The sequence below is a fragment of the Rhipicephalus sanguineus genome, chromosome 6 (assembly GCF_013339695.2).
Source record: "Rhipicephalus sanguineus isolate Rsan-2018 chromosome 6, BIME_Rsan_1.4, whole genome shotgun sequence".
In the NCBI taxonomy this organism is placed as follows: Eukaryota; Metazoa; Arthropoda; class Arachnida; order Ixodida; family Ixodidae; genus Rhipicephalus; species Rhipicephalus sanguineus.
Genome location: NC_051181.1, coordinates 107,936,720 through 107,964,210, shown reverse-complemented (window position 1 = coordinate 107,964,210; position 27,491 = coordinate 107,936,720). Strand labels below are relative to the sequence as shown.

The 27,491-nt window shown below is 44.5% G+C and overlaps 2 protein-coding genes across 2 annotated transcripts in view; one reads left to right on the top strand and one right to left on the bottom strand.

Moving 5' to 3' along the window:
• LOC119396126 (uncharacterized) overlaps positions 1 to 27,491 on the bottom strand; it is a 280,780-nt gene that overhangs the window by 136,370 nt on the left and 116,919 nt on the right. The gene's annotated exons all lie outside the window — the stretch shown is intronic.
• On the top strand, positions 13,813 to 22,479 carry LOC119396131 (uncharacterized). Its single transcript, XM_037663222.2, has 2 exons — positions 13,813 to 13,926; positions 20,589 to 22,479. The coding sequence occupies exons 1-2, from the start codon at positions 13,890 to 13,892 to the stop codon at positions 21,764 to 21,766; spliced, it is 1,215 nt and encodes a 404-aa protein (XP_037519150.1). The 5' UTR covers positions 13,813 to 13,889; the 3' UTR covers positions 21,767 to 22,479.

Genomic DNA, 27,491 nt, shown 5'->3' with positions numbered 1-27,491 from the left:
TCATTTAATTGCTACGTATCTATGGCATGAAGAGCAAGCAAGAAGAAAATATGTGTGTTCTTATTTCTGTGTTTGCTTGTGTAAAATAATGTTATTTATTGTTTAAAACACCTCTATTCATATAACCACTTCTGTTCTATTTGGCTGCAAATTCAGACATTACATTAAGTGCATCGTTACCTTTGCCTACTTTCAGCTTAAGTTATGGCTTCCTTTAAAAAACGCAACATCAACCCTGACCAACATGGCGACTCTAGGCAATAGCATCCAGATTCACAGGGACTTCTTCGCTCTCTTCAGTGCAGCTACGCTGCGGTAGATGTTCCGTATCGTCACCCCCAGCGATACGATTACCGCAGAAGTGCTTAATATACACATCTGCATGTGGTTGCAGAAAAGTGGTAGGTCTAGCTATGTGAACGAGCTCACTTGAAGCTCACGACGACGCTAGGGGTTATCCGAGGATGACCTCATACGTGACATCAGCCACTTGATGCACCACATAGTCGATATAGTTATTCAGCGTCTCCCGCGGATATGCATCGTTGTTAAAAACCTGTGCAATTACACCACAGTATGTGCCCACGCTGAAGCCCCGACGCTTCTTCAGGAGTAGACGCTGTAGGAAAGCTTTCCTATATCAGCCGCGTCATTTCACGTCGAATCATTGGAACACTCCAACGAGCGCACCAATCGCGTATACAGCCTCGACATATATTTACAGCTGCAGTATACCAGCAAATATTTTACGACATGACACAACACTCCTCTGTCAGCTATGAACCTTCACTATATCATACAGCTTTCGCATGGAAATGGCTGATTCACCAGTGTGCGCTAAGTGCAAGTCTGGTGAGACCACTGATAACCTCCTGTGCCATTGTCCTCGCTTTTATAAACAATACCACACCTTTCGGGACGCCTTAATATGGACGACATATTGGCCACATGCGAAACAAGAAGCCTTAATTGTGGTGAGTGGGCCCGTCACTTTAAAAGCATGCACTGTAGTTCTGACGCAATGCCTAGTCATGTACACACGCGCTCAGTTCGCGGAAACGCCCCCCTGTGATAGGGTCTTTATAAGAGCGCGTTTCGTTCAATGAACGTTCTTTTTTTGACGCACTTGACCTCGTGCAAACCACATGGTGTCAGGAGCGGTCAATCTGCGGCCGAGGTACGCAGCCGGCAAAAGAACAGCGGACGGGTAGCAAGCCATCAAGGGCGGCTCGAAGGTCCGAACGAGATAGAAGCATGCAGAACGGGTAACAGCACCAGCGCCAGCAGACCAGCGGCCCAGTCACCACGTTATCTCCACCGCCGAGAGCCCTGGACATCACACGAGACGTACGGCAGAGTTGGAAGACGTGGCGGCAGGAGTTCGAGCTCTTCGCAACGGCAACGTACATAAACCAGCAACCCAAAGAGCGGCCCCCTTTTTCATGATTATTAGAGATGACGAGCGCAAAACGTATCACACTTTTGATTTTGCGACTGATGAAGACAAGTCGGACATAGAGGACATCATCATCATCAGCCTGACTACGCCCACTGCAGGGCAAAGGCCTCTCCCATGTTCCACCAAACAACCCGGTCCTGTGCTTGCTGCTGGCATGTTATACCAGCAAACTTCTTAATATCATCTACCCACCTAATTTTCTGTCTCCCCCTCACGCGTTTGCCTTCTCTTGGAATCCAGTCAGTTACTCTTAATAACCAGCAGTTATCCTGCCTACACGCTACATGCCCTGCCCATGTCCATTTCTTCTTCTTGATTTCGACTAAGATGTCCTTAACACCCGCTTGTTCCCTGATCCACTCTTCTCTCTTCTTGTCTCTTAAGGTTACACCTATCATTTCTCTTTCCATTGCTCGCTGCGTCGTCCTCAATTTAAGTTGAACCCTCTTTGTAAGCCTCCAGGTTTCTGCTCCGTAGGTAAGTACCGGTAAGATGCAGCTGTTATACACCTTCCTCTTGAGGGATAGTGATGCACCACCATTCATGATTTGAGAGTGCTTACCGAATGTGCTTCATCCCATCCTTATTCTCCTAGTTACTTCATTCTCATGGTTCGGCTCAGCGGTTACTGCTTGGCCTAAGTAGACGTATTCCTTGACAAATTCCAGTGCCTCGCTACCTATCACAAGCCTCAGCAATGCGGCAGTTTGGGCACGTTGGTATTCCATCTTTTTTATTAAATGCGAAGCATTTCTTAGCGAACCTCTGGCACTTTGAGCGTTTCTATCTACGTATCTATCTATCTATCTATCTATCTAGCCGCCTACGTCTGGGCGCTCTCATGATCGCCTCCTTAACTTGGTATGGACCAAAATTTGCATGGGAGGGTAAGAGGATTTGACGAATATGACTGCCGGGTGATGACATAAATAACGTTAAAATCCTGTCGTGTACGACGTCAAACCCTTTCGACTAGACACGTGTGGCACATACCCGTTTACCACGGGCCGCGGTGTACGGGTATGCGCCACAGGTGACTGACAGTTTATGTCTACCCAGGAACGGCGAGAACAGACATTGGTAACTTAAATGCTAGAGAGTTAAGTAAAACCAACATCGGCAGCGTTGACACAACGAATGGAAATAATGGAAATTAGGATCCCAGCAGGAATCGAACCCAAGCACTCTGCGTGGCAATCAGGTATTCTACCACTGAGCCACGCGAGGTCTATAAATTGGTTTGGAAAAACAGCCTACGCAGGCGTAATATTGCTGCAACGTCAATTGTGGTTGTGGTGCTGACTATCTAATTTTACAAGAAAGCAATAAACACTACATGATACTCCCATGATGTGTACTCCTACGATACGGGCGTCATATCAGATTGACGTCTGTAGTTCCAGTGTTGGCTCCGCTTTTATAGCAGTCTAATAAACATTACGATTGTATTCTTATGATTCAGCAAGCTATATTGAAGCATTGCTCGACCCCGGAGGAATACAATAACGAAAGTTACCTATGATATCCACATCACCACATCGTAAAGTGCACTTCGTCCACCAGAACGACGAAGTGTCCTCTTCATTTCTTAAGACGCTGGGCGATGGCCTCATGCTGACCGAGGATAATGTCAGATTGATTGACAGCCATTTGTAGACTAGGCTACGTAGGCCACATACGCCCAGGTAGTCTACGAATGGGACAAACACCATCCACTGATGTTGGTCTACGTAGCACTATCCAGGCCTACCAGCCTCGACGGCCTATGCCTCACCAACGTGAAAGGTGGCTTCAGGTTCCGACATGTCGCCGGCTCTGTCGACAGACAATTTGTCGACGAAATGACCGAGGCATCCACGAATTCCAACAGCTCTACTATACCACATACTTCAATACATATGGACCCCTCTTCACCACGGTCACGACCGGATTCTATAACAAGTCATGACCAGCTGCTGGTGCTCACTGATCACGGTGATGATGCCCTTGTTCAAGAACTGTCAAGAACTTCTTGCACACATGCACACGGGTTCGTGAAACGCGCGTGCATTCTCGGGACACGTATAAGCACTACATATCAGCTTACCGCTTGTGGTGTTGGTAATACCCACGTTGTCATTGGCAGCGTTACCCAACCGTAAACAACTGCTTATATAACACATATGCAACTCTTCAACATATATATGTGTGCGTATAAAATATATAGAAATCTTTAGCGTCATTTTGTAACGTGTCGCTCAGTAAAAAAAGTTGCGCCGCAGTCACCTACCCGCCGCATGCTTCGCATAACATCGACTCCCACGGTACGCGGGATCTGCCGAATTTTTTTACCATCTGAATATGACAACACCCAATTAAAAGTGTCACCTGGGGGGTTTGGGAGTTTGGCGCATCGATATGGGCTGATTGTGTGCTATAAGTAGCCGTGGATCGCAAGAATAAAATTTGTTCGAGGTAGCGCCTACGTGTGTGCATATGTGTGACTTTTTGTCGTCCGTGTTTTCCGTGCGCTCTTTGTTTTTTCAAGATCACAAAGCGCGGTTTTCTTCCGAGACTGTTGCACATTACATTAGTTTTCTGCATATTAATTTTAAGACCTACCGTTCTGCTTTCCTGTCGAATTCAGTAATCATAGGTTGCAATTCGTCCCCTGAGTTATTCATCAGTGCAATGTCCTCAGTGAATCGCATGTTACTAAGGTTTGAGTAACCTGCGATTCCTTTGGATGTCTCAAACCTAAGTTTGAGGCATTCTACAAAGTAGCAGTCAAACTTAGCCTACCATGAGTTTCGTTTCTGAAAGCGCGACCAAAATGACGACGAAAGTTTCAGCGATTGGTCAACAGACCTACGAGCGCTAGCAAAAAGTTGCGAATTTGGGGAGCTCGAAGAGCGTATGCTGAGAAGCCGTATTATTCTCGAAATTATAAATAAATAGCTGCAAAAAAGCTCGTCTCTGGAAATGCTTCCTTTGCAAATACCGTATAAACGTGCCGCTCACCAGACCATGGCAAAGAACAGTGCGAAGAAATACAGGCGCGCCCAAAAATCCGCACGGGGCGACGTGCGGCTCCCGAACCGTGTAGAGACGCACCATTTCTTGTGTTTGAGTTGTCTGGCTATGTTGCTTAAGTGCACGTAATACACCGTTCGGCCGTCGGGCGTGTAGGATAACTGTTGCCCCGTCAGTAGAGTGCGTTTGTTAAAGTGACGGGCCCCCTCACTGTAGTCAGTTAAAAAAAAAAAACAATCCGTCACGCCACAGCCACTTGTAGCGGGCACGTCAAAGTGGCCTCGCGACATGTGTTTTCTGTTCACTCTCTTCCTGCAAAATAGTTGGCGCAGCTACGCACTAGTGGTGCGATGCCTAAGGAAACAGCGTAGCCGGTAGCGTAGCCCTCCTCCTTTACCTCATTCTCATCCTCACTTCCGTTTCCCACCCCTTTGCTGTACTGCAGTATACATAGCTATGCTAGGCTTTGCCCTCTCCTCCTCTTCCTAATCCTCACTCTCACATCCATTTCCCACCTCTTTGCTATATTATAGTATACATGGCTGTATTATGCGTTCTTTCTATCTCTGTATTTTTCTTTTTGTCTGCATTTGTCTCTCTCAATCTGTCTTTCATTCTTTCTATCTTTTCCTTGTTCTCTCGCATATAACAACGCAATCACATGGTTCTCATAAATGCTTGTTCTGCTACCGTGCCTGGACAGCCGAGTGGTTATGACGATCGCTTTCGGACCGTGGGTACCCGGGTTTGAATCGCGCTGCGGCAAGAAATTTTACTTTGTTTTGTTTATTTCTTCTCCTCCTCTCCACTACTCAATCCTCTCCTACTGCTTTCATTCTCCTCAGCACTTCGCCGAGCGGAATTTTCGCTTAACGCTTGCCTGCCTCCTCCTTCCGAGTTCCTTGCCTCAGCACTTCTCGTTTTACCTTCTCCCCCACTGCTCTTCGTCCCACTAGTTCGCTCCGCTCTCTCCATGTAATGTATTCGCTTTCCCTCGCACCTGCTGTGCTCGGTAGTGGGGCTTGCCCAATTCCTGTGGCACATGACCGCCCGAGAGTCTGCGCACGATTTGCATAGGAAGGGCAGCTTAAACAGCTATGCTCTAAAAAGCATGAAGCATCTGAACATCTATGCATGCACAAACAATATTCCTAGAGGCACTTTGTTTCGCCCGATGAAACTGTCGGAAGAGTGCTATATCATCTTTATTTATGTCTATTTCAATTTATCCAGAGTGCATATACACGCTCCGCAGACGTCAGCCGTGTATGTCTCATTGCACGTTTCTGGAAGCCTTCTAAGTTCTAACCATAGCCACGCATGCGCATGTCACCCTTTCGCCGTTCATACGGCGACAACACGGCGGCTCGAGCTGCGTTCGCAACGTCAGCGTAATGGTTACAATGACGCATGCGTGGCGCGTGCTTGCTCCGTTGACGTCCAAGCATGCGTCCTTGGTATCACGAAGGCATGACTGCGGCGGTGCAGTAGCGTGAACCTTGTTTCTTTTCATGTCAAATCCCTATTGCCCACCAGAAACAAGTAGCATTGTCCATAGCGGTCGTCATAAGGCATATGACGTTCAGCACTGAAAACAAATGTGAGGCAGATGTTCTGTTAGCAGGACTCGTTGGGTCTACAAGCGAGGCAACGATTCTTTTTTTTTTTGCACATATTGTTCTGATCCCATGAAATTCCATTTTATAACTGTGAAATTTATACTCGCGAAGCATACTTTAACGCTGATGCTGCAACCTCAGAACAATGGAAGATTGTCCGAGTTTTGAAATAAACTCTTGGCGCCTATGCCACTTGCGATTCTCCGAACTTACTCAGGACACTCCAGGCAACGCCTATAATCTTAATCGCTATACGAAGTACAGTACTCGTAAAAACCTAAATCAATGGTATCCGACTACTGTAATGATCCTTCCTGCTTTGTTTTGTTGCTATCGAGAAATATCCTGAGAGGAACTGCAAGTTGCAGCATCTCATGTTTCTCATATTACGGATATTTCAAAAACTTCTATCGAACTATTAAAAATTTCCATCCCCCCCCCCTCCATTACGTATCTAAAACAATATGATTTCTTATACGCCAAACGGATTTCTTTCTATGATAATTTCCTTTCTACATGCCAATATACGTGACGTTCACAAAAGCATATGGTGTATGTGGTAACAACTGGTTAGTTATGCGTAACTGATCTTATTATTAGACTAGCCAATGTGTCTTACGAACATCAAAAATTATTTCAACATTGATGTATATGAGCAAGTATCGTAAACAGCCCAGTGGCATTTTAAAGTATGATGAGATGATGCAGGACGACCTGCAACCCGCAGAATATTGCTGGGCATCATGAATAGTTAACAAGAAAACAGCCGCATGCTGCTTGACCATACAGATGTGAAATTTTCCGACATTTCAGGGCCTTAAGATATAAGAATTCAAAGTCGTTATTTCTTAAACTCCGTAACTAACATTGCTAATAATTATAATAATAATAATAAAATAAAATACTAAATAGCAGCTCTATTACTAATAGTGGGAGCGAGAGGGAAGAAGGCTGAATCAACAGCCTGACTAGTTTTGTGCTGCACGAAAAGAAAAATGATTTTTCACTAAGGCGGTTTTGAAACAGCATAGAGCGACAGAAAGTTGAGCAACGTAGTAGGGATTCATCATGGGGAAAACAAGTGAGGCGTTAAAACACCAGCACAAGTTGCGAAACCTTGTTATTGGTTGTTATTGTTATTAGTATTCGTTGCCTGGTTCTCTTCTATTATTTCCGTGTTTGCAAGCCTTACTTTGTTTCTGCCATGCAAACACACATCTTACGCGCACTCCATGGGTTCAGGAATACAAGTTCAGCACAGCTTTGCACAGAAGCAGAAGGAAGAGACAACAAAATGGCAATATATGTCCTGACATACCCATAAGGATAAATGCTTACTAAGATATTTCTTCGACGGCATGTTGGTCAGAAAAGTATGACTTAGGATCTATTAAAAACCCTGGTATAAGGCGTAATATGCAAGCGCACCTCATCACCTTGATTAAGTTGAGAGTGGAGTACAATACTAACCAGAATACATGGTTTGCATAGACGGCCACTATCAATATAAGAAACTGTGGGCGCATGGCCAACAGAAAATTTTCAAGACATTGCTGCGCGCGCAATAGTGATAGTTTTGGGGGAATAAAAAAATATCACAAAACTATTGAAGCATATAAAATTGATCGCATTGTTAATATTAGCCGGTATTTCTGGTTACATGTTTCTTGTATTGTCGTATTCGCGCGACATTTGTTTATGCAGACATGTTGCAGTTACAGTGCGGCAATCGACAGACACTTTGCAAGTGCCTAATGGCCTGCTGTGAGAGCATCTTGGCAAATTTTGATGTTATGTGTGGACATTATGGTTCTCTGAAGGTTTGTGTTTTGTCAACTTTTCTGTTGAGTGATCACTTGCTTGTATTGAGTACTATGACTAAGTGCGTGAGTGTTCTTCCACTTGTGTATGCATAAATATGTATGTATACATACTTTTACAGCGAAAGCTGTTATGAGATCATTTCACCGGCCGTTTCTGGCGCCGTAGTTGTCCGCCGCCGCCGCCGCTGCCGGTGTCCGTAACCAGTATCGCTCGAAATAAGAAAAAAAACGAAATAAGAAAGAAATCCCAGGATGGAACGAGGTTCCAACCTGGGCCATCTGCGTAGGAGCCCAGTATTCAACCTCTGAGCCATGCCGGTGCTTGAAACTGCCTTGCAAAAAGGTCCTATACAGGCTTCATGTCGGGAAGGAACCAGATTAGCATATGCAATATAGCGTGGTTGAAGAGTAAAATAAGCACCAAGCGTCGCACAACGTGAATTCTGTAACGAGGCGTCACACAATGCGAATTGCGCGACGAGTAGGTTGTTGAATGCTTCGAACCCATTACAAAGGGCTCTGCCATAATTCTTCATCGTCATCAGGCACAGCATCAACAAAGCGCATGATGCCTTACATGCGTTTAGGAGGTACCACGGCTCTCCGTCGAATGAGGAAAAATGGCATAGTGCCTGCTTGCCTACTTTTCAAAAATTATATTGATTTATAGCGTAGTGGGTTCCTCGCAAGTGCACTTGTATTGGTTGCCAAGGCAGCCCATAAGCGCATGATTCATTTCCTTGGGGTCTCAGTAAAGTTCTTAGCCCCCCCCCCCCCCCATCGCGCTCCCACGTTAATGCATGTTATACAGCATGGCGGGAGAGGGAAATAACGACCGGGCGTCACTCAATGCAAATTGCATAACTGGTGGGCCGTTTAAAGCTTCCAACCCATTACAAAGGGCTGAGCCATAATTCTTCATCGTCATCAGTCGTCGCGTCAAGAAAGTGCATATAATGCCTTACAGACGTGTAGCTGGTGCCTCGCTTCTCCGCAGAATGACGAATAATGGCTTAGTAGGTGCTTCCCAACTTCACAAAAATTATGATTTATGGCGTAGTGGGTACCTTTCTAGTGTACTTGTATTGTAGCCCCAAGAGAGCTTAACGGGCTCTATAAACGCCGCTCTTCCAGCTTTCGCTGTGACTGTGCTGCGGTTTCAGCGCAGGCCTGGCGTTTTTCTTTCTTATTTGAAATTGTATCTTTATCTCGCGTATTATTTTGTTTCAAGTGTTGTATTTATTCATGACATTTCTGGAATGTGCTGTTGTCATTTGTTAAAGGGGGCAGGACCCCTGTCAAGCTTCTGTAGCTTTTAGTCCTGTCTCCTCTTTTTCAATGTGAAAAGAAAATAAAATTGATTGATTGATTGATTGATTGATTGATTGATTGATTGATTGATTGATTGATTGATTGATTGATTGATTGATTGATTGATTGATTGATTGATTGATTGATTGATTGATTGATGTCCCTATTTGTGTAGTTTTGTGGTTGTCCACTACTTTGCGATGACCACTATTATGCAAGAGGAGTAGCCAGCGCCATACACAGACACCAACCTCTCCCCAAGTAAAACAATAAAAAAATTCCAAGTTCACTAAGTGACTGTGCCGGTGCCGGGGTGCTCACCTCAAAGCTCTAGCCATAGCCGTACTAAACGGACGAGGCGCGACGAGCGCATCCATCGCGTTTCCCCTTTAGGCCGGCCGTGTTCTAACGCACATGAATCACACACATGGCGTAAACCTTAGCTGACGACAAAGTCACCGCCCAAGAAGCCGCATTCACCCCAATCCCTCCTGCGTCTTATGTTTTTTCGGGGCGCTTGTTTCTGATTCATGCACCTCAGAAAACGCCGAACAGTCACTAACTTCAGAGTACACAGGGGCATTCGTGTGAATACTCACCTTGGTCATTGGTTACGTAGACATTCACTCAGTTGTATGATTGTGAAGTCTGTAAGCGACTTCATTAACTCCAGGTCGCTGAGCCCGTGGTTCTTCGTTTTCGTTTCTTTTTCACGTGTACACGGCACAGGGAGGGAAACCGAAGAGAGAAAAAGGAGGGGGCTAGCTTGGCATGCTCTTCATGTGCACCTGCAATACATTCGTCGCGTGTCTAGCTTAGAGAAGTATAGTGAATGCCATAGCGTTGCACACATAGTTTCACAGCGTATAATACAACCGTACGTGCCTAAATACTATGGTATGCCGCTGCATATTCGTCACCCGCTCCGCTAATACAAGTCATCCAGGTTTGTACGGATGTCCAAGTTAACGTTATCAACGCTTACAAAGAAAATAGTACCTTAGCCATGGTAGATACTAATTTCAAGTTCGCCAAAAAAATCGTCATGTTCGCCATCGTTTTACTAAGTCGTATGTGTGGCAAGTAGATAAAATATTACTTAAACGCTAAAGTTGCGTGGACCAGGCTGATTAATCATGATCGAATTACTTACCAGAATTATTGATGAGATTTCGCTGAACAGGAAATATAGCTAGAGCCCACGTTTCGGCAAGAGGTCTTGTCTTCATCAGGGCAGCAACTCTTCTTGGATACGCCATCTTGTTGAAACCTCGGCTCAAGCGATATCGCCTCTTCAACGAATTTTCATCAACTCAAGTCTCCATCTTTCCCTGAAATTCTTTCCTGTTTGGACATCAGAATCGTTTACCATATTGTACCTCCCGCACAAGAGTGAGTGAGTGAAACAACTTTATTCGGTCCACAATAGACGCGAGTAAACTCAATGTCACCTGGCTAGGCCCACTCGGGGACCATCAGGTTAAATCTGACGGCCCTCGCGCGGGCCCTCTGGACGGACAGAATTTCATAAGTCTGGTCCTGGGCCTTAATGAGTCTCTTCATTTGCTCTTGGGTGAAAGGAGGACCGGCCGAGGCGCAGCCCCACAGGACATGCTCGAAGTCCGCATAACCACCACACAGGGGGCAGTCCGGGCTTGGAAACCGTTCAGGGTGGATTGTGTGCAGTGCCGCAAGAGTCATAAAACATTGCATTCGCTTCATATGGTGTCATCGTAAACGTTAAATTAAAAATTAAAATTCTAAATTAAACATTCCAAAGTATTAGCGGTCACGAAGTGAAGGAAACGTAATCTTCTCACCGCAACCTAACCTGTACGTTATTAGCCATCACAGGCGCTAGATGGCATGCTAAAAATAAGTAATGCGAGTAATATTGGCGGTTTTCAAGGGTACTAAAAATCTCGGTTCTTAGCTGATATTTTAAGAAGTCTTGTGGTAGAGATTGAATGCCCTATTCCCTCTTCCTTCGTCATGCCCATCAGTCCAGCAGATTTCTCGTACTGCTGTTGTTTGGAACATAACGAAACCTGGGCATTTTGGAAGATAACGAAAGCCGCAGGCCCGCTACAAAGTCTCGAAGTAACCATGACATTAAAGTCATATCCAACTTCAGGTCTATTTACTACGCTCTCAACGATCCAAGCTTCTACAGTACATAATTAATTGGCCGATTATTGAGTTCCTTCAAGATAACATTTTATCTGCCGTTCAACATCGTTCTCGTAGAAGACTAAGCACAGTAACTAACTTCACTGAATTCACTCTAAGTGTATATAACTCAACTGACATTGGATTCCAAATTGCCGTCACATTCATAAGCTTTTCTAAGGACTTCGATACATTCGCGTAAACTCAAAAATATCATAAATGAATGAATGAAGTATTGCGAACTAGATATCCTGCTTCCTATCTGGTAGATCTCATAGATGAAAAGCTCAATCAGCAATCACTCATGTTACTTTAGGGGACTCCATCGGTTCAGTTTCAGCCCACTCCATTACTTGGTGTACATAAAGAATTTTCCCGATCATATTTGGTTAAAACCCAACATTATATGACTGCATTAAGAGGTTACAATCTACAGAAAAAAGTCTGATTCTTAACAGCTTTCCTGAACATTTTTGTACTTGGTGCGTTGATTGGAAAATTAACATCAATATAGCAAGACAGTGTACGTCCTCCCCATCACGTACGCCCCATTCAGCTTTAACTTGCTGGTTATAATTGTTTGATTCAAAGACTGCCTGTTTAAAAAACTACCTAGGTGTTTTATGCGCGCGATTAGTCGTGATCTAAAAATAAGGATTGAACCTGCCCACAAAACGCTTTTTCGTCTCGGTTTCTTATGCTTCGTGCAGCGCCTAAGGCTGCCGAATTGCTTATGTATAAAACCTTGAAATGTCCCATGCTTCACACGGTCTCGGTAGGTTGGAATCCATACCCGAAATCAGACACATTAAAGTAAGGATCAGTTCAAATAAAACATATCCGCTTCATATGTTAGCGTTATGATCATCACCTCCATCTCTCTCTCTTATGTTGCCACATTTGCACCCCACTACAGTTCATGCACGCCGTCAGGTTGTTTGCCTTATTCTTTTGTACTTCAATTAACATTCAACGCTGCTCATTTACAAGTTATATTAAGCTTGCTAATAGTTCTTCGACTACATGCGTTCACCCTCTCTCAACATTGTACCGATTAATGCCAGAACTGATAGATTAAAACGCACTGTCTTCCCTCGTGCAATTCAATGTTGGAAAATGTTGTCAAGCGGTATTAGAGATTTGTCAGCGAGGAAATTCGGGGCTGCTACATTGTCAGCTCCTTGCACTGTCATCATATTCTGTGTGTATTTAACGATTTATGTTGTTACAGCACTCCTATGATAACCCGTTCGAATTATGCAGTATATATAAATAAATAGATAAGTGACTACTATGAAGATTGACAAGACTGAATTAGTAAAGTATGAAATTCGTAATATTATGACAACAGCCGTAAAGAACTCGTAAGATTTGGTTACAGAAATATACGCGAGCTGTTCTTTTCTATTTTACATCCTGCTTCCAATGCTACTAAGCCGCAAAGAAGCTTCTAAATGCGTGAGAAATTCCATGCTTGCTTAACGATAAAACTGCGTGTGCGTCCGTTCATCCGGGTCTTTGTCTCGTAATTAGATGAATGATTATAATAAATACATCTATAAAATGAAATAAATTTTTGAAGACGTGTTCGATTTCGAACCGGAAGCCTCACGATCCAAAGCCTAGTGTCTTGCCCGCTGGGCTAAACAGCCACGCTTGCATGTATCTCAACAATACGAAGACGTTGTAGCGGCGGGACGAAACAAATATAAAATAACACTTTCAATGAAGGCTTCATTCAAATATTTCTTGATGATGGAATAAAATTCATCTCTAGGAGAATACGTAAACCAGAATTGAAGCATTGCATCCATGGAGGAAATTCTGACTTTGTGAAAATGTAATGCCGGACACACATTTCGGTGCATGAGGGCTCCGATTTCCACGGCGCCCTTCCGGACGCCGAAGAACGCTAGAAAGAAGAAAGACGACGTGTCGATGCTGCCCGACAACAAAGTTTCAAGGAAGTCCAGGAGCATAGCTTCTTATAATAAAACTCTACGTTTACGCTTCACTTGCAAATCTCCCAAAGGAGTTTCTGCGTGGAGTTTTTTATGCCACCGTTCTTCCATGCGTCTTTTTTTTAATCTGGTTAGAATGGCAAGACAAAGTCATTTGGAACAAGAAAAGCAAGATATCACACTGTAACTATGGATGTATATCAGAATTCACCGTATTTCGTACGACTGAGCCCATTGTTGCTATCGCGCGCAATTGAAGAAGCCCTTGCGTTATCACCATGTCCTTCACGGCGACCCAAAATCTCTAGCCAGATAGGATATGCCAATGAGACGCCCTTTTGTCGTCTTTTCTTTATGCTAATAAAGCACAAAACCTAGGCAAACTGTTGTTGGAGCATAAATACAATGCTGCCTGACCATTGTGCTTTAACGGCACTGTCAGCAACTGCGAAGAAACCCTTAAGCGAGCATCGTGCTGCAACTGCATACTTCTGTAGGTCGTCGACTATAAGAGGCCAAGGACAACGGGGCAGTAATGAGAGCGTCCTTTGAAATCACTCTCATTTTCACAGGTGAGGTTACGTGGCTTGCAGTGAAGAGCTTCAATTTGTGTTTTGATAGATCGACAGTTGCGTAGCTCTTGCGCTGTTCGAGTAAAAGCAATTTCAACTTCTACAGTACATTGCCCAACTGACCTTGCTGCTTTCGACATTAGGAACAATTATTATTAAGTATAGCAAGCAGCCTTCTCCGAAACGCACGTCTTAATGCCGATTCTTCAGTTTGCTGACAGATAACCAAAATAACTGAGCAACATTTCTTGTTAATGCGAAGCATTTCCTAGCAAGCCCAAGGCACTTTGAGCGTTTCTATCTACGTATCTATCCATCTATTTATCTAGCCGCCTACGTCTAGGTGCTCTCGTGATCGCCTCCTCAGCTTGCTGTAGTCCACAATTGGCATGGGAGGGTAAGAGGGTTTCACGAATATGACTGCCTGGTCATGACGTGAATAACGTGAAAATGCTGTCGCTTACGTCGTCAAACCCTTTCCTCCAGACACGTGTGGCACATACCCGTATACCACGGGTCAATATAAGCGGGTATGCGCCACAAGTGATTGACAATCTATATATTCCCACAAACTACAAACACAGACATTGGTAACTTAAATGTGGGGAGCGTGAAGAAAAGCGACATCACCAGCGTTGGCCCAACGCAAGGGAAAAAAAGTAGGATCCCAGCAGGAATCGAACCCAAGCATTCGTCGTGGAGTTGGTATTCTGCTACAGAGCCCCGCCACGCCTTGAAACTGCTTTGGAAAAAGACTCTACGCAGGCGTAATGTCGGTGCAACGTCAACTGTGCTTACAGTTCTGGCTATCTAATTTGATAATAAAACAATAAAAATTACAGACATTCTCCCATGATACAGGCGTCATGCCGGGTTAACGTCAATTGTGGTTTCAGTGTTTGCCCCGCTTTTATAGAAGTTTAATAAACAATACATTTTTATTCCTATGGTTCAGCAAGCTATATTCAAGCGTTGTTCGACACCGGAGGAATACGCTAACGAAAATTGCGTATGATATTCACATCGTCACACCGTCATTTCGATAATACAGACGTCTGTGCTCTAAAGTGAGTGCTGACATTACGTCAACCATAAGTTACCATTTAAACGCCAGTGTAGTCGACGCGCCTGGTAAAGCCGCGATGTGCACACATCTAACACGCTTACAAAAACGCGTCGGTCCACCTCGTAACGCTTGGCTCAAAGCCAAAAAATACAGCATAGACAACTACTCGCTCATAGCTTCGCATCAGACCGATTCCCACAAGACGTGTGATCTGCCGAATTTTTTCGTTTTCGGAAGAACTACGAGTCAGGCTCGACTTCGGATTTTCTGCCCAGGGACGATAACATGCCCACCTCGAGCACAAGATCCTGAGATGTCACTGGAATTTAATCATTAGGATTACAAACACCGGCCCTTTCTCAATATAATATAGGGCATGCTGAATCGCGTTAGGATGCTTCCGAACTAATTTGCTGTTTTTATATTAACATCTGCGACGGCGTCGCCTCGCAGAATCGATGTGGTCCGACCTGTACACACATAAAGAAAATATCTCATGGCACATTTTTTACAGTGCGAGCATTACCTTGGAGAAATCCGCACAAATAGTGTAAATGTTGCATTATACATTCTAAAAAAACGTAAAATGTTTATGCATCTTTCATCATCACTCGTAGATGATTTTTGGAATATGCTGATGACAATACCATCTCATAAGAACACTACAGCCGTTTGTATCCTAACAGAAGTAGCCTTATCAATTAGTTAACTTCTTCGGGTTATGCTGATGTACATATATCAGTGGCGGGGATATATTAATCTAGCTCGGCAAGCTCATTAGATGAACAGCTATAAGACCTCCAAAAATGTCTCACTTGCTTTACATGCTTACGTGGTGGGAGTTCACGAACGACGTCACGGAGTCATGCGCACGTTGACTAAGTACGAATGTCAAGACGCGTTCTCCAGAATGCGCCGGCGACATTGGAGATAGTACTTTGTCTGAAATAAGCCAGATTTCAGCGAGCATGGCTGTATTTACTAGGTGTACACTGTTCGCTACTCTGCTTCTCACTCATGCAAAGCCAGTGGCTTTGTCAATCAAAAGCGCTTTTTGTTGAGAAGTCACTTGACCTGCGTATAACATACGCCGCTTCTAAAGTTCAAGATTATACGCGAGACAAAAAAAAAGAGCCCGACCAGGTGAAAGCTGAGAAAACATTTTTAGACGGTGCTAGTGCAGTGTTTAGGGCCCGACTTGCCCTTAGGTAAAGCGGTGTCATTCCAGCTAGCAGCGTCGCCAGTGGTCAGGTAGCCAAATCAGGAATGCCAGACTAGAGCCTCAATAATTGAGCCTCAATAAACACCTTGTTTCATAGGCCATGGCCATATTGTTAGAGGTCTCATTATCTTATTCCTTGTGATCAACAGTTATTTTCTTGTGCCTCAGAAACTGTAACCAGGCAAGCGGATCAACAAAGCACCTATTGAACATGACGAGGCACTAACTTATAAAGCCGGGCAAGTCTACAGACATACCATAAAGTTAGGAAGGGAGTTAAAAAGTCTATTGTGGTCAAATGTTTCAATACCATATTCATTCGAATCTAAGCCAATGTTTTGTTTTTTTTCGAAAAAACGATATGCGATAGTGGGGGGGGGGGGGGGGGGGGGGTCGGCTTAGATTCGAGTACAATGATTAAGTTTTTTTTTTCTGGCCTTGCGAATTTCGGGGGTCGGCTTAGAATCGGGGCCGGCCTAGATTCGAGTAAATACGGTAAGTTCACTGCGCCATGCTACGCTGTTGAGCTTTGCCCCGAGCACGAATCGGGATATTTTAGCAATTGGTTCTACCATGTACAATTAAATACGCAATGTCAAATAACAACACCTGCGAGCTTGCAGAACAATCAACGTAACAGCGGCCAGATGTTCTTGCAGCAAAACAGCCTCAACGCTTGCTTTAATGCCTGCGCATTCTCTCGAGAAGGCATGCTATCTTTAACAGCAGCAACTTCTCGTTGACAGCGACAACTGCACACTGCTACGAATACTCAAGAGGCTTCCGTGTGTTAATTTCTACGGCCAGAATATAATTTTGTGCAAGCAAATGATAACTTCGCCGTTCCCTTATACCGATTGAATAGTTTGCTCTTTAATTATCTGCCCTAGAGAACGGCTGGAAAAGAAGCTGCACATCCAAACTGAATGAGTTTTCTGGAATAGTTACGGGCGAATTTATTTTAAAAGCTACTTCTGTCAAAGTGAGATAGTAATGATGAAAATATTCACTCTAATGTGCACTAACAACTATCCAGAAGATATTTAAATCACACAACTATATTGGTAGAAGTAAATGTAGTTGTCTAAGCAAATTAACGTACCTTGTTCCAGAACACCCTCTTGTGGTCATTATATGCTACTAAAAAAGATAGATGTAAACACGTTTACCGGTACCTTACAACGACTCGTTGTACCCCTTGGTACAAAACTACTTAAACTTTGTTCTAATCTGGCAATTTTAAATATTACTTTATGCACAGTGAACTGCAGGACACCACAAAAAAAGCGATGGCGCGGAAGAGGCACACAACTACAACACGTAGTGTTCCCTAACAGCTGACTAACAACTGTAGCTGTTGCGTGCCCCATCTGCGCCCTGTCTTTTTCCCACTGCACCCACGTCCAAGGTGTTCGACTAAGCAGCCGACAAGTTGTCCTTATTATTGTATACAACTTGATACAATTTTCCCTGTGTTCTACTTATTCCTATTGTTCCAATCAATATTAATTATGATGTTTATCATACGGGTGCCATTCCTGCTAAAAAAATATCCGATAGTATTGACAGCCTAATACATAAACATATAAATAATGGAAATCTGATAACTGCATGACGACGGTGTCACAGAACGACCATGATGTGATCAAAACGACGGCGCAATAAAAATCATAATGCAGAACTTTAGCGCGCAGTCTAGTGGGCTTGATACGAACTGTCAAAGCATTGCGCGAATCTTTGAATCACTGACGCAGACATACCGTCGAGTTCATAGGAGCCACTAAAAATGTAGAAAAAAAAAATTAAAACCTCCTTGGGAACCACGCATATGTGGCTAAATGAAAACGAGTCAAGCATCCGACCACACTAGCTTTAAATAATTTAAATGGATCATCAACAACCCCTCGTGCTAATGAAAAAAACAAATCCTGCTGAAAACAGACACTGCTGTGAACAGCTCAGCCAAATCTTGCACTTGTGAACGGCAAGGAGAGTTTAGACGCACAGAGCGAAGTTGCCATTTTATCAAGCGCCCTCTTTTCATACAGAGGCCCGTGCTCACTCTCTTCGGAGCTGCCGACTCCTGCTGTGTGACGCTAAACAACATATAGCATGCTATTGCCAATACCCGATATAAAACAGGAGCGGTGTTTTGATCAGACGCGCTTCTTGCTACGACGTACCGTCACGTGCCGGCGCCGCGCTCCATAGTTTGCTAATATTGTGTGGTAGCCACACTAGCGCCACAGTAGTCTCATAAGAGCGCAGTCTCATAAGAGCGCTCATAACCACAGCACTCTTTATCACCTAAATCCCCAGAACATAATTTTACCTTCTTCACGACGTAGTGCTGACGATTTATTGGCAACGAATTCACAACGCTTCAGGCAAGATGACGATCTAACGACGGCAATAAGTTACAGCGACGACATGGCAAAGCACTGTGATAATGTCAGGAAATCAGGTGACAACTGGCCGGCATTGCATTGTGGTAGGCGTGGACGTGAAACATGCCACCAGAAAAGATGCAAAATTTGTGAACACGGTGTATCACTGGAGCCAACGTTTCGACGAGCTGTCTTGCATTCTTCAAACCCACAACCTTGAAGAAGAGACAAGACCGCTTGTGTAAACGTTGGATCCAGCGACACCACTTGTGTACGACTTTTTCATGCGTTCAAGCTTTCGCCTTGCCCTGAATTTTTGTCATTTTATGTGCCTCCAGAAATGCGCAGTTTTCTTCGCGATACATATATAACCTAACAAGAAAGAAATTACGGGAGTTGCTTAGAACTTCCTCAGAATGTGAAAGCGAAATCTTAGTTCGGACACATAGCGATGTGGAATGAAGCTCTGAGCCCAAGCGGCGACGTGTAGGCATCATGCAATGCAGTTTTCGAAATGCGACAGCAGCGCAAGAACTCACAGCCTAAGGAGCAGAAGCAACCGAACTGGGCTCCGCCCCTAGAAGCGAACGCGACACGCTCGTCTCCCCTCGTCTAGACCGTGCATGCTTGGTAAGGCCATCGCCGCTGGACTGTTGTGGAGCGCGCGTTTCTAACTTCTTGACGACTGTACTGCGCTGCCGCTCACGCGAACGGCTCAAAGACGGCGTTCGACGAAGTTGACACGCAGCTCGCGCGCACACGTATAGTTCTCTACTTCATGGATCACATTTTGTGGACGTCACTCGACCTTGAAACATGAACATTTAAGGCTCTCGCCTTAATGGCACAGGACGCCAAAACCTAGAATTCGGATGCTCTGTGCAAGCACTACGCCCCTCTTTTTCTCCAAAAATATTGGTCAGTTTGCAACGCGCCACATAGTGTGCAACATTTAGTACAGCTGGTCGCCTGTCTGTCTGCCTGCTCTATATATATATATATATATATATATATATATATATATATATTATAATATATATATATATATATATATATATAATATATATATATATTATATATATATATATATATATATATATATATGATTGAAGAGAAGGCTTCTTCACGTATGAAATGTGGTTTTATAAATGTTTCGGCTGGTGGGCAGCCTTCGTCAGACGAAGGCTGGCCTACGTCCCAGGCGAACCGTTAATAAAACCATCGATCATTTTTCTTTTTAGCCATAGACAATCGACCGCACCTGCCTGCCCGGTCCCTATTTCAGGTCAAGCAGGTGCCTCCCTCCCCTCCCGAAAATAATTTCTGCCTACGCCCCTGGTTCTCAGTGCACAAGTACAGCAAAAGAATACTGCATTCTTGAAAGCATGCTAAATAAGTAGAAATTCACATTCAAATACACAGAATTGCAAATAAAAGGGTTCACATTTCATTTCAACAACTGATGTGTTCTTTAGCTCCTTATAACAACTTAAGCTGCAACATAGCTATATGAGTTCAGCGAACTTTCACTTGAACGAACTTTATCCCCAGGTCTCTCGGAGTTCGTTCAAGTGAAGCTTCACTATATATATATATATATATATATATATATATATTATATATATATATATATATATATATATATATATATATATATATATATATATATATATATATATATATATATATATATATATATATATATATATATATATATATATATATATATTGAGAACATGGTAATGGTGATAAAGCCAATAGCATGTGTCCGTTGATGATATTTATAATTGGGTGAATATTTTGCAGGTGAGTGCCATATAGCGTAAATTTGCAGCTCGCTTTTCAACGCATCATTTGTAGAAAAATCACCACTAATGTGTCGTCCACGAAGCTATGCAGTTGGTCTCTGGTTCAAACTGCGCTACCATGTAAACATTGCAAATAATCGGCGATGTTCTTTCATGGACACCATTTCTCTTTATTACAGCGTCACTGGTTTGTGCTCAAGAGCCAGGCACATCAAAGACGGCCGAATTCTATAATGCTGGTGGATCGCTAGGACCCAACTCTTTCGACGATGCCGACGGAGAGGAAAGCAGTAACGCGGGTGGGATCTCGACAGCAAGCGGATTGGAAGGAGCCTTCAGTGGTGGCAATTTTCACCCTGGCTTAGGAGCAGCACCAGAAATCCGTGCTCAGTTTCCTACTGATGGCGATGAATTAGAGTCTAGGCACACAAGAGGGCACGGCTACTTCAACGCAAAAAGAGAGTCGCCTGGCTTCCCTGTTGGCCCGGGAGAGTCACCAAGTGAACAAGGCTTCAGAGCGTCCATTCCTTACGAAGGCTTACACAGTCCGGCCGGCTACGCAATCGCAAGAGTTGGCGGCGTCTCCGCAGGAAACTATGACATAGGAGAAGAGCCTAGGCCAGAAAACGTTTTTGTAACTCGCAGTGCGAGTGAACAGCCTGAGAGTGCAGGTGACTACAGACTCTTAGTCGGTGAGAGGGCACCCTTGGGCTACACCTCTGAAACCGCAAATTCACCCGACGCAACCCACATTTCAACTGGAAAAATCGAAGATTCCGATGGTTCTAGCAAATTTGAAGTTGGGGAGCATTTAGGGCGTAGACCCGAACTGGGTGAGACATATAGACTTCCAGTTCTCCCTGCTGATAGTCCAAGTGAGCAGGATGGAGTTGCCGACGTGTACGGCTCTTATCCGTCAGGAAATCGACCAACTCAGTTTGAGGATGACGTTGCAATACCAACGAGTGGCCGCTTCGAAGATGCTAGACCGGACTACACAACGGGCGTCAGCTTTGCCAACGAACCCGAGGTTGACGAACCCCTACGAAGCCACACTACCTACGATGACAACGGCTTTCTTGATTCTGAAAGATCTTACACCGGCGTAGAAGAAAATAATGGCGGCGCTGGCACTGGTATTTTCAGTCCTTTAGACGGTCTAGAAGGCTCCCCTGATGTTACCAACGTTCATCGAGACCACAACAATGTTGCGACATACCCTGGCGACGACGACCCCGCAAAGCCCAATTACCTGGTACTCTTAATATCCCGACGCGGCGGCGGCAGTGACTCGTCCAATTCTCTAGAAGCACCCGAACAACGTAAATCAATAGTTGCATTGCAAAATGACCGGTAAGAAGGACTAGTCAATGTGAAATAATTTAGATCATATCTGCACGTTAACATTGAGATGCACTGAATAATTCAACGTCTTGATTATAATGCCAAAATCTGAGTTGAAATCTTTACTCAGAAAACAAACGTGATTAATAAACAAAGTGCTCACAATTTACTAGAAACTAGGCCACCACAGCTCTCTCTCGCTCTCTCACGAGCTTTTGTAAAAACTCGATTTTTATTGTTCTGGGCCAATACCTTCCGCCAACCCCATTCAAAACATTATAAGGCCCTCGTCGAAATTTCCCATGAGGCAGACGTCTTCACTTATCGTTATTAATGCCAGATGGGCGGTTCAATTCCTGTCATGCGGGCAATGTGTGCTGGAAATTTAAGTGGTGAGTGTCAGGAAAGAGTCATAGCCGGCCCTGCGTTCTGAGACATTCTCCTCCTTGATGTAGGGATAGTTAGGTTCGTGTATGTAATAACTGTCGCTCAGTAGAAAAGAAGGGGAGAGGTAGGGAGGTTAATCATAAGAAAAACAGTAAAATAATGTAGGGGGCGGCTTGTACACTTTGGTCTACAACTCAACACTTTTTTATGAAAATCGATCTATATGTAACCCTACGATATACTCCGTTAGAGCGGCAGAACGGAGACCTCCGCCTGTCACAGCCGACGAAAAATCATCAGTCCTTCAAAGCATAAGCTCTATCCATATGACTTGTGTATTCACACTGAGGCTCTCACAATAAGCGCGAGGATCTCGTGTTAATAAAACGATATACCATAAAGCTCTTCGATTGATCGACGGCGTGACGTCACGTAGTTTTCGTGTTAGTCCTTGTTATGCCACTTCTCAGCCATTTGCACAAATGGTTGATAACAAAATGTTGTGGCGCACACGCCATACCATCAAGGGATGTAACCAGCGTATTGGAAATAACACAGGTCAGTGCTGCGCTACACTTGTTCTTGTAAAGAGCGAGAAAACACGTAAAAAACGAGAAACAGTTAAATAATACTTTTGTGTGGACAAACGTATTTGAAGTGGGCTTTATTTCACTTCATAATTTAATACAGGTTCTGTTTGGAAACTGGTCATGAAATTTAACTTGAAAGTGCTCTAATTTCGTATTCAGGTGTGAAAGGTCGACCCTAACACGAACGAACTACGCGACTTTGCTCATTCTGTGTAGCAGTGCAGCCTAGATGCCGCGGCAAACGAAAAATAGCTACGCTAGTGTTCTCACCTAGTAAAGAAGTCTCTTTACCTTTAACCAACAAAAAAAATTACGTCATTCTTTAAATCAAGAACAGAACTTTTGAATACAGGACTGTCATAGTAAGTGTCAAATACGAACACTAATCTCAGAGCCTAATCGTCTGGTTTAACAAAACCAAATTAAGTTATCTTAGATAACAATAGGCAATTCTAACGTTTTTTAAATGCGAAGCATTTCTTAGCGAACTTCTGCGACTTTGACCGTATCTATCTATCTATCTATCTATCTATCTAGCCGCCTACGACTTCGTGCTCTCCTGGTCGCTTGGTTAATCGAATGTGCACCAAAATTGGTATGGCGTAACATGACTGTATGATGAACATAAATGACAAGTCATAACATGAAAATCATGACACGAATGTCATGTACAGCATGATTTACATGCTACGCTCATGGTGCGCTGGCGGCCGTTTCGCTAGCTTGATATATACCAAAATTGGTATCTTGTGACGTGACTGTGTGACGACCATAAATAACATGAGTTAACATGAAGATCATGACACGCATGTCATGTACAGCATGACTTACGTGCCACGCTCATGGTGCGCTGGCGGCGGTTTCGCTAGATTTATATACACCAAAATTGGTATCTTGCGACGTGACCGTGTGACGAACATAAATAACACGAGTTATCATGAAAATCATGACACGCATGTCATGTACAGCATGACTTACGTGCGACGCTCATGGGGCGCTGGCGGCCGTTTCGCTAGATTGATATGCACCAATATTGGTCTCTTCCAACGTGACCGTGTGACGAACATAAATAACACGACTTATCATGAAATTCATGACAAGCATGTCATGTACAGCATGACTTACGTGCCACGCTCATGGGGCGCTGGCGGCCGTTTCGCTGGATTGATATACACCAAAATTGGTATTTTAGGACGTGACCGTGTGACAAACATAAATAACACGAGTTATCATGAAAATCATGACACGCATGTCATGTACAGCATGACTTACGTGCCACGCTCACGGGGCGCTGGCGGCCGTTTCGCTAGATTGATATACACCAATATTGGTATATTGCGACGTGACCGTGTGACAAACATAAATAACACGAGGTATCATGAAAATCATGACACGCATGTCATGTACAGCATGACTTACGTGCCACGCTCACGGGGCGCTGGCGGCCGTTTCGCTAGATTGATATACACCAATATTGGTATCTTGCGACGTGACCGCGTGACAAACATAAATAACACGAGTTATCATGAAAATCATGACACGCATGTCATGTACAGCATGACTTACGTGCCACGCTCATGGTGCGCTGGCGGCCGTTTCGCTAGCTTGATATACACCAAAATTGGTATCTTGCGATGTGACCGTGTGACAAACATAAATAACACGAGTTATCATGAAAATCATGACACGCATGTCATGTACAGCACGACTTACGTGCCACGCTCACGGGGCGCTGGCGGCCGTTTCGCTAGATTGATATGCACCGAAATTGGTATCTTGCGACGTGACCGTGTGACGACATAAATAACACGAGAATTTTATCATGAAAATCATGACACATATCATGTACAGCATGACTTACGTGCCACGCTCATGGTGCGCTGGCGGCCGTTTCGCTAGCTTGATATACACCAAAATTGGTATCTTGCGATGTGACCGTGTGACAAACATAATAACACGAGTTATCATGAAAATCATGACACGCATGTCATGTACAGCACGACTTACGTGCCACGCTCACGGGGCGCTGGCGGCCGTTTCGCTAGATTGATATGCACCGAAATTGGTATCTTGCGACGTGACCGTGTGACGAACATAAATAACACGAGAATTTTATCATGAAAATCATGACACATATCATGTACAGCATGACTTACGTGCCACGCACGTGGTGCCCTGGCGGCCGTTTCTCTAGGTTGATCGACCCCCAAGTTAGTATTGCGCGACGTTACTGTGTGACGAACATAAATAATAGGAGTTAACATGAAAACCATGACACGCATTTTCCTCAATGACATACAAGACTATGTATGCAGCTCTTTGCTGGCTGCTTCGCATTACATCGATTCCCACAATGCGTGGGATCTGCCGGCTTTTTTATATGAACAGACGCCATAATTGCAAGATTTCAAATCTGAAACAACAGTTTTTAGTTATAGCTCACTAACTCAACGTTATCACTACTCGTTCTTTTGCCAAAACACAGAAACCGGATTTATAAGCAGCATGTTCGCACAGCTACAGCGTGGCATACCAGCTGTTACTTTAACTACAAAGGTTTTATATAACGCAAAGCGATTGCTCGGAGCACAAACAGAGCGACGACTGGAGCTTCCGTCTATGGCGCAAAAACCATTGAATCAGCCATTGCCCAATGCCGAATTCTTATTGTCATGTTTTATACAGTCCATAGTAAGTCAGCACGAATTTATTCTTCATGTGCGTGACGAAAATTGGGGAGGGGCGAGGCATGTAGGGAGGGATGTTTCAGCTCCACTAACGTAAAACCTGTGGAGGGGCGAAGCATGCAGTGCGCGCCAATGTTTCCCACAGCAAAATTACTGCTAATGGGCAATGAGAGACAGAAGAAAAATTAAACACAAAGACTCGCAGTCCGCTTTTAGTTAAAGTGCACGCTGCGAATCTTTATTGCTCATCTCCGCACAAGAGATCTCCCACCGGCACTACATCGCAGGTCAAGATCCAGTGCTGGACGCTTATGCAGCGCGAGCAGTCGTTTTTTTTTAATCATGAAACTTGCTAAAAGACGCTGCCTACGTCGGCGTGGTCACTCGAGGGCGAGGGCGCGTTCTCGCTCCTTGCGAGCTGGTAGTTCTGCGTTCATCCCTGAAAGGGCGCTTCCGTAGTCAACGCGCGCCGTTCGCTCTCTCTCGCCACACGGCGAGCGCTGAGGCGGTGGCGCCCTCTCCTGCGCTCAAGCAGATGGACCGACCCAACAGCAGACGACCATGCACGATGCACGCCGACACGCCGAGACCCTAAGGTGCTTCGCCCCTAAAAAACCACTGACGGCAAACGCCATCTGCACAAACGCAACACAGCCTAGCTCAACTATTAGAGTGAAGATGTATATGCCAAGGTTCTGGCGGATCTTGTATGCCTACGAAAGACGTGTAGAACAACAATTTTCGGCAAACATATTATTTTGACTAATCCAGTGTCCTTGGGTCGATAAAATGGACGTGGCGTAAAAGTGAATATAAAGGTGAATGATGTTGTCGACATGGCAGAATCACGTGAACAATTTTCCTCAAAAACAAGACCGCTTGCATAAACAACGAACGCCATGCAATTTTTGTACTTACGAAACAACGGGGTTTCTTACGTACTATGGGATATCATTTTGAGACCGCCTCAGCCGCTGTCCATGAGGTAATATGCGTCGTAAGCACGGTGTAAGAAAAAAAAATCACAGCATATCCACGGAGTGAATGATGATGAGTGGGCGAAGCTGCGGAGGTTCATCGGTAAACCGTGAATCTTCCGTGAATTCTGCCCAGTACATCATCACCGACGTGAGATCGGGCGCGTTTATACTAAAGTTTCGATGAGTTATGACGACTTGTAGCTCACTTCAATTTTACATGTACGCTGTGAATTTTCATTGTTTAGAAAACCATTGCTTTAGAAAACATCTGGCGTCTTTCGTTAAGCAGCTGGCGTCTTTTCGTTTGCTTTAGAAACATCTGGCGTTCTTTCGTTTTGCTTTACAAAACATCTGGCGTCTTCGTTGGTTTATTTCATCAATCAACGGCGTTTTTGAACAAAATTTTTATTGTTTAATCACGCACAGGAGAAATCTCACCAGGCACTACCTTGGAGGTAAACAATGACTGCTAATGGGAATGAGAGACAGAAGAAGTCACTTCTACTTCTACTAACGTTTCTACTGGAACATGCCAATGGCTGCTAATGGGGAGTGAGAGACAGAAGAATTCGGCTTTTAGTTAACGCGCACGCTGCGAATTTTAGATGCGAAGTATCTTAAGGTCGAGCTCAATCCGGCGGTGGTGGTGGTGGTGGTGTGCGGCGTGACCACCCTCACTGCGCATGCGCATACCCTCTCCACATACCTCCTCTCCACTTCCCCTCACCATTCCCCTTCTCCTCTAGCCCTCGCCCCTCTCCACTCACCTCTACCCTTATTCCCCTCCCCACTTTCCCTTTCCACTTTCCTTTCACTTTCCCTCCCCACTTTCCCTCTCCCATCCCCCTTTCCACTCGTCCTCTGAAACGCGGGCTAGACATGCCGAAATTCTCTCCTGCACGACGCCGCGATGAGCTCGAGCGCATGCGCGTCCCCTTCCCCTTCTGTCTCCTCTCCTACGCTGCCCCCCCTCTCGCCCGCCTGTCGACCGCGTTCCCCGCTGGCCCTGTGAGAATTAACGGCCAGGCTAGATGGAAGACACTACCGCGGTAGCGTCCCTCTTTCGCGTTCCACGACACGAGGTCGGTAGCATG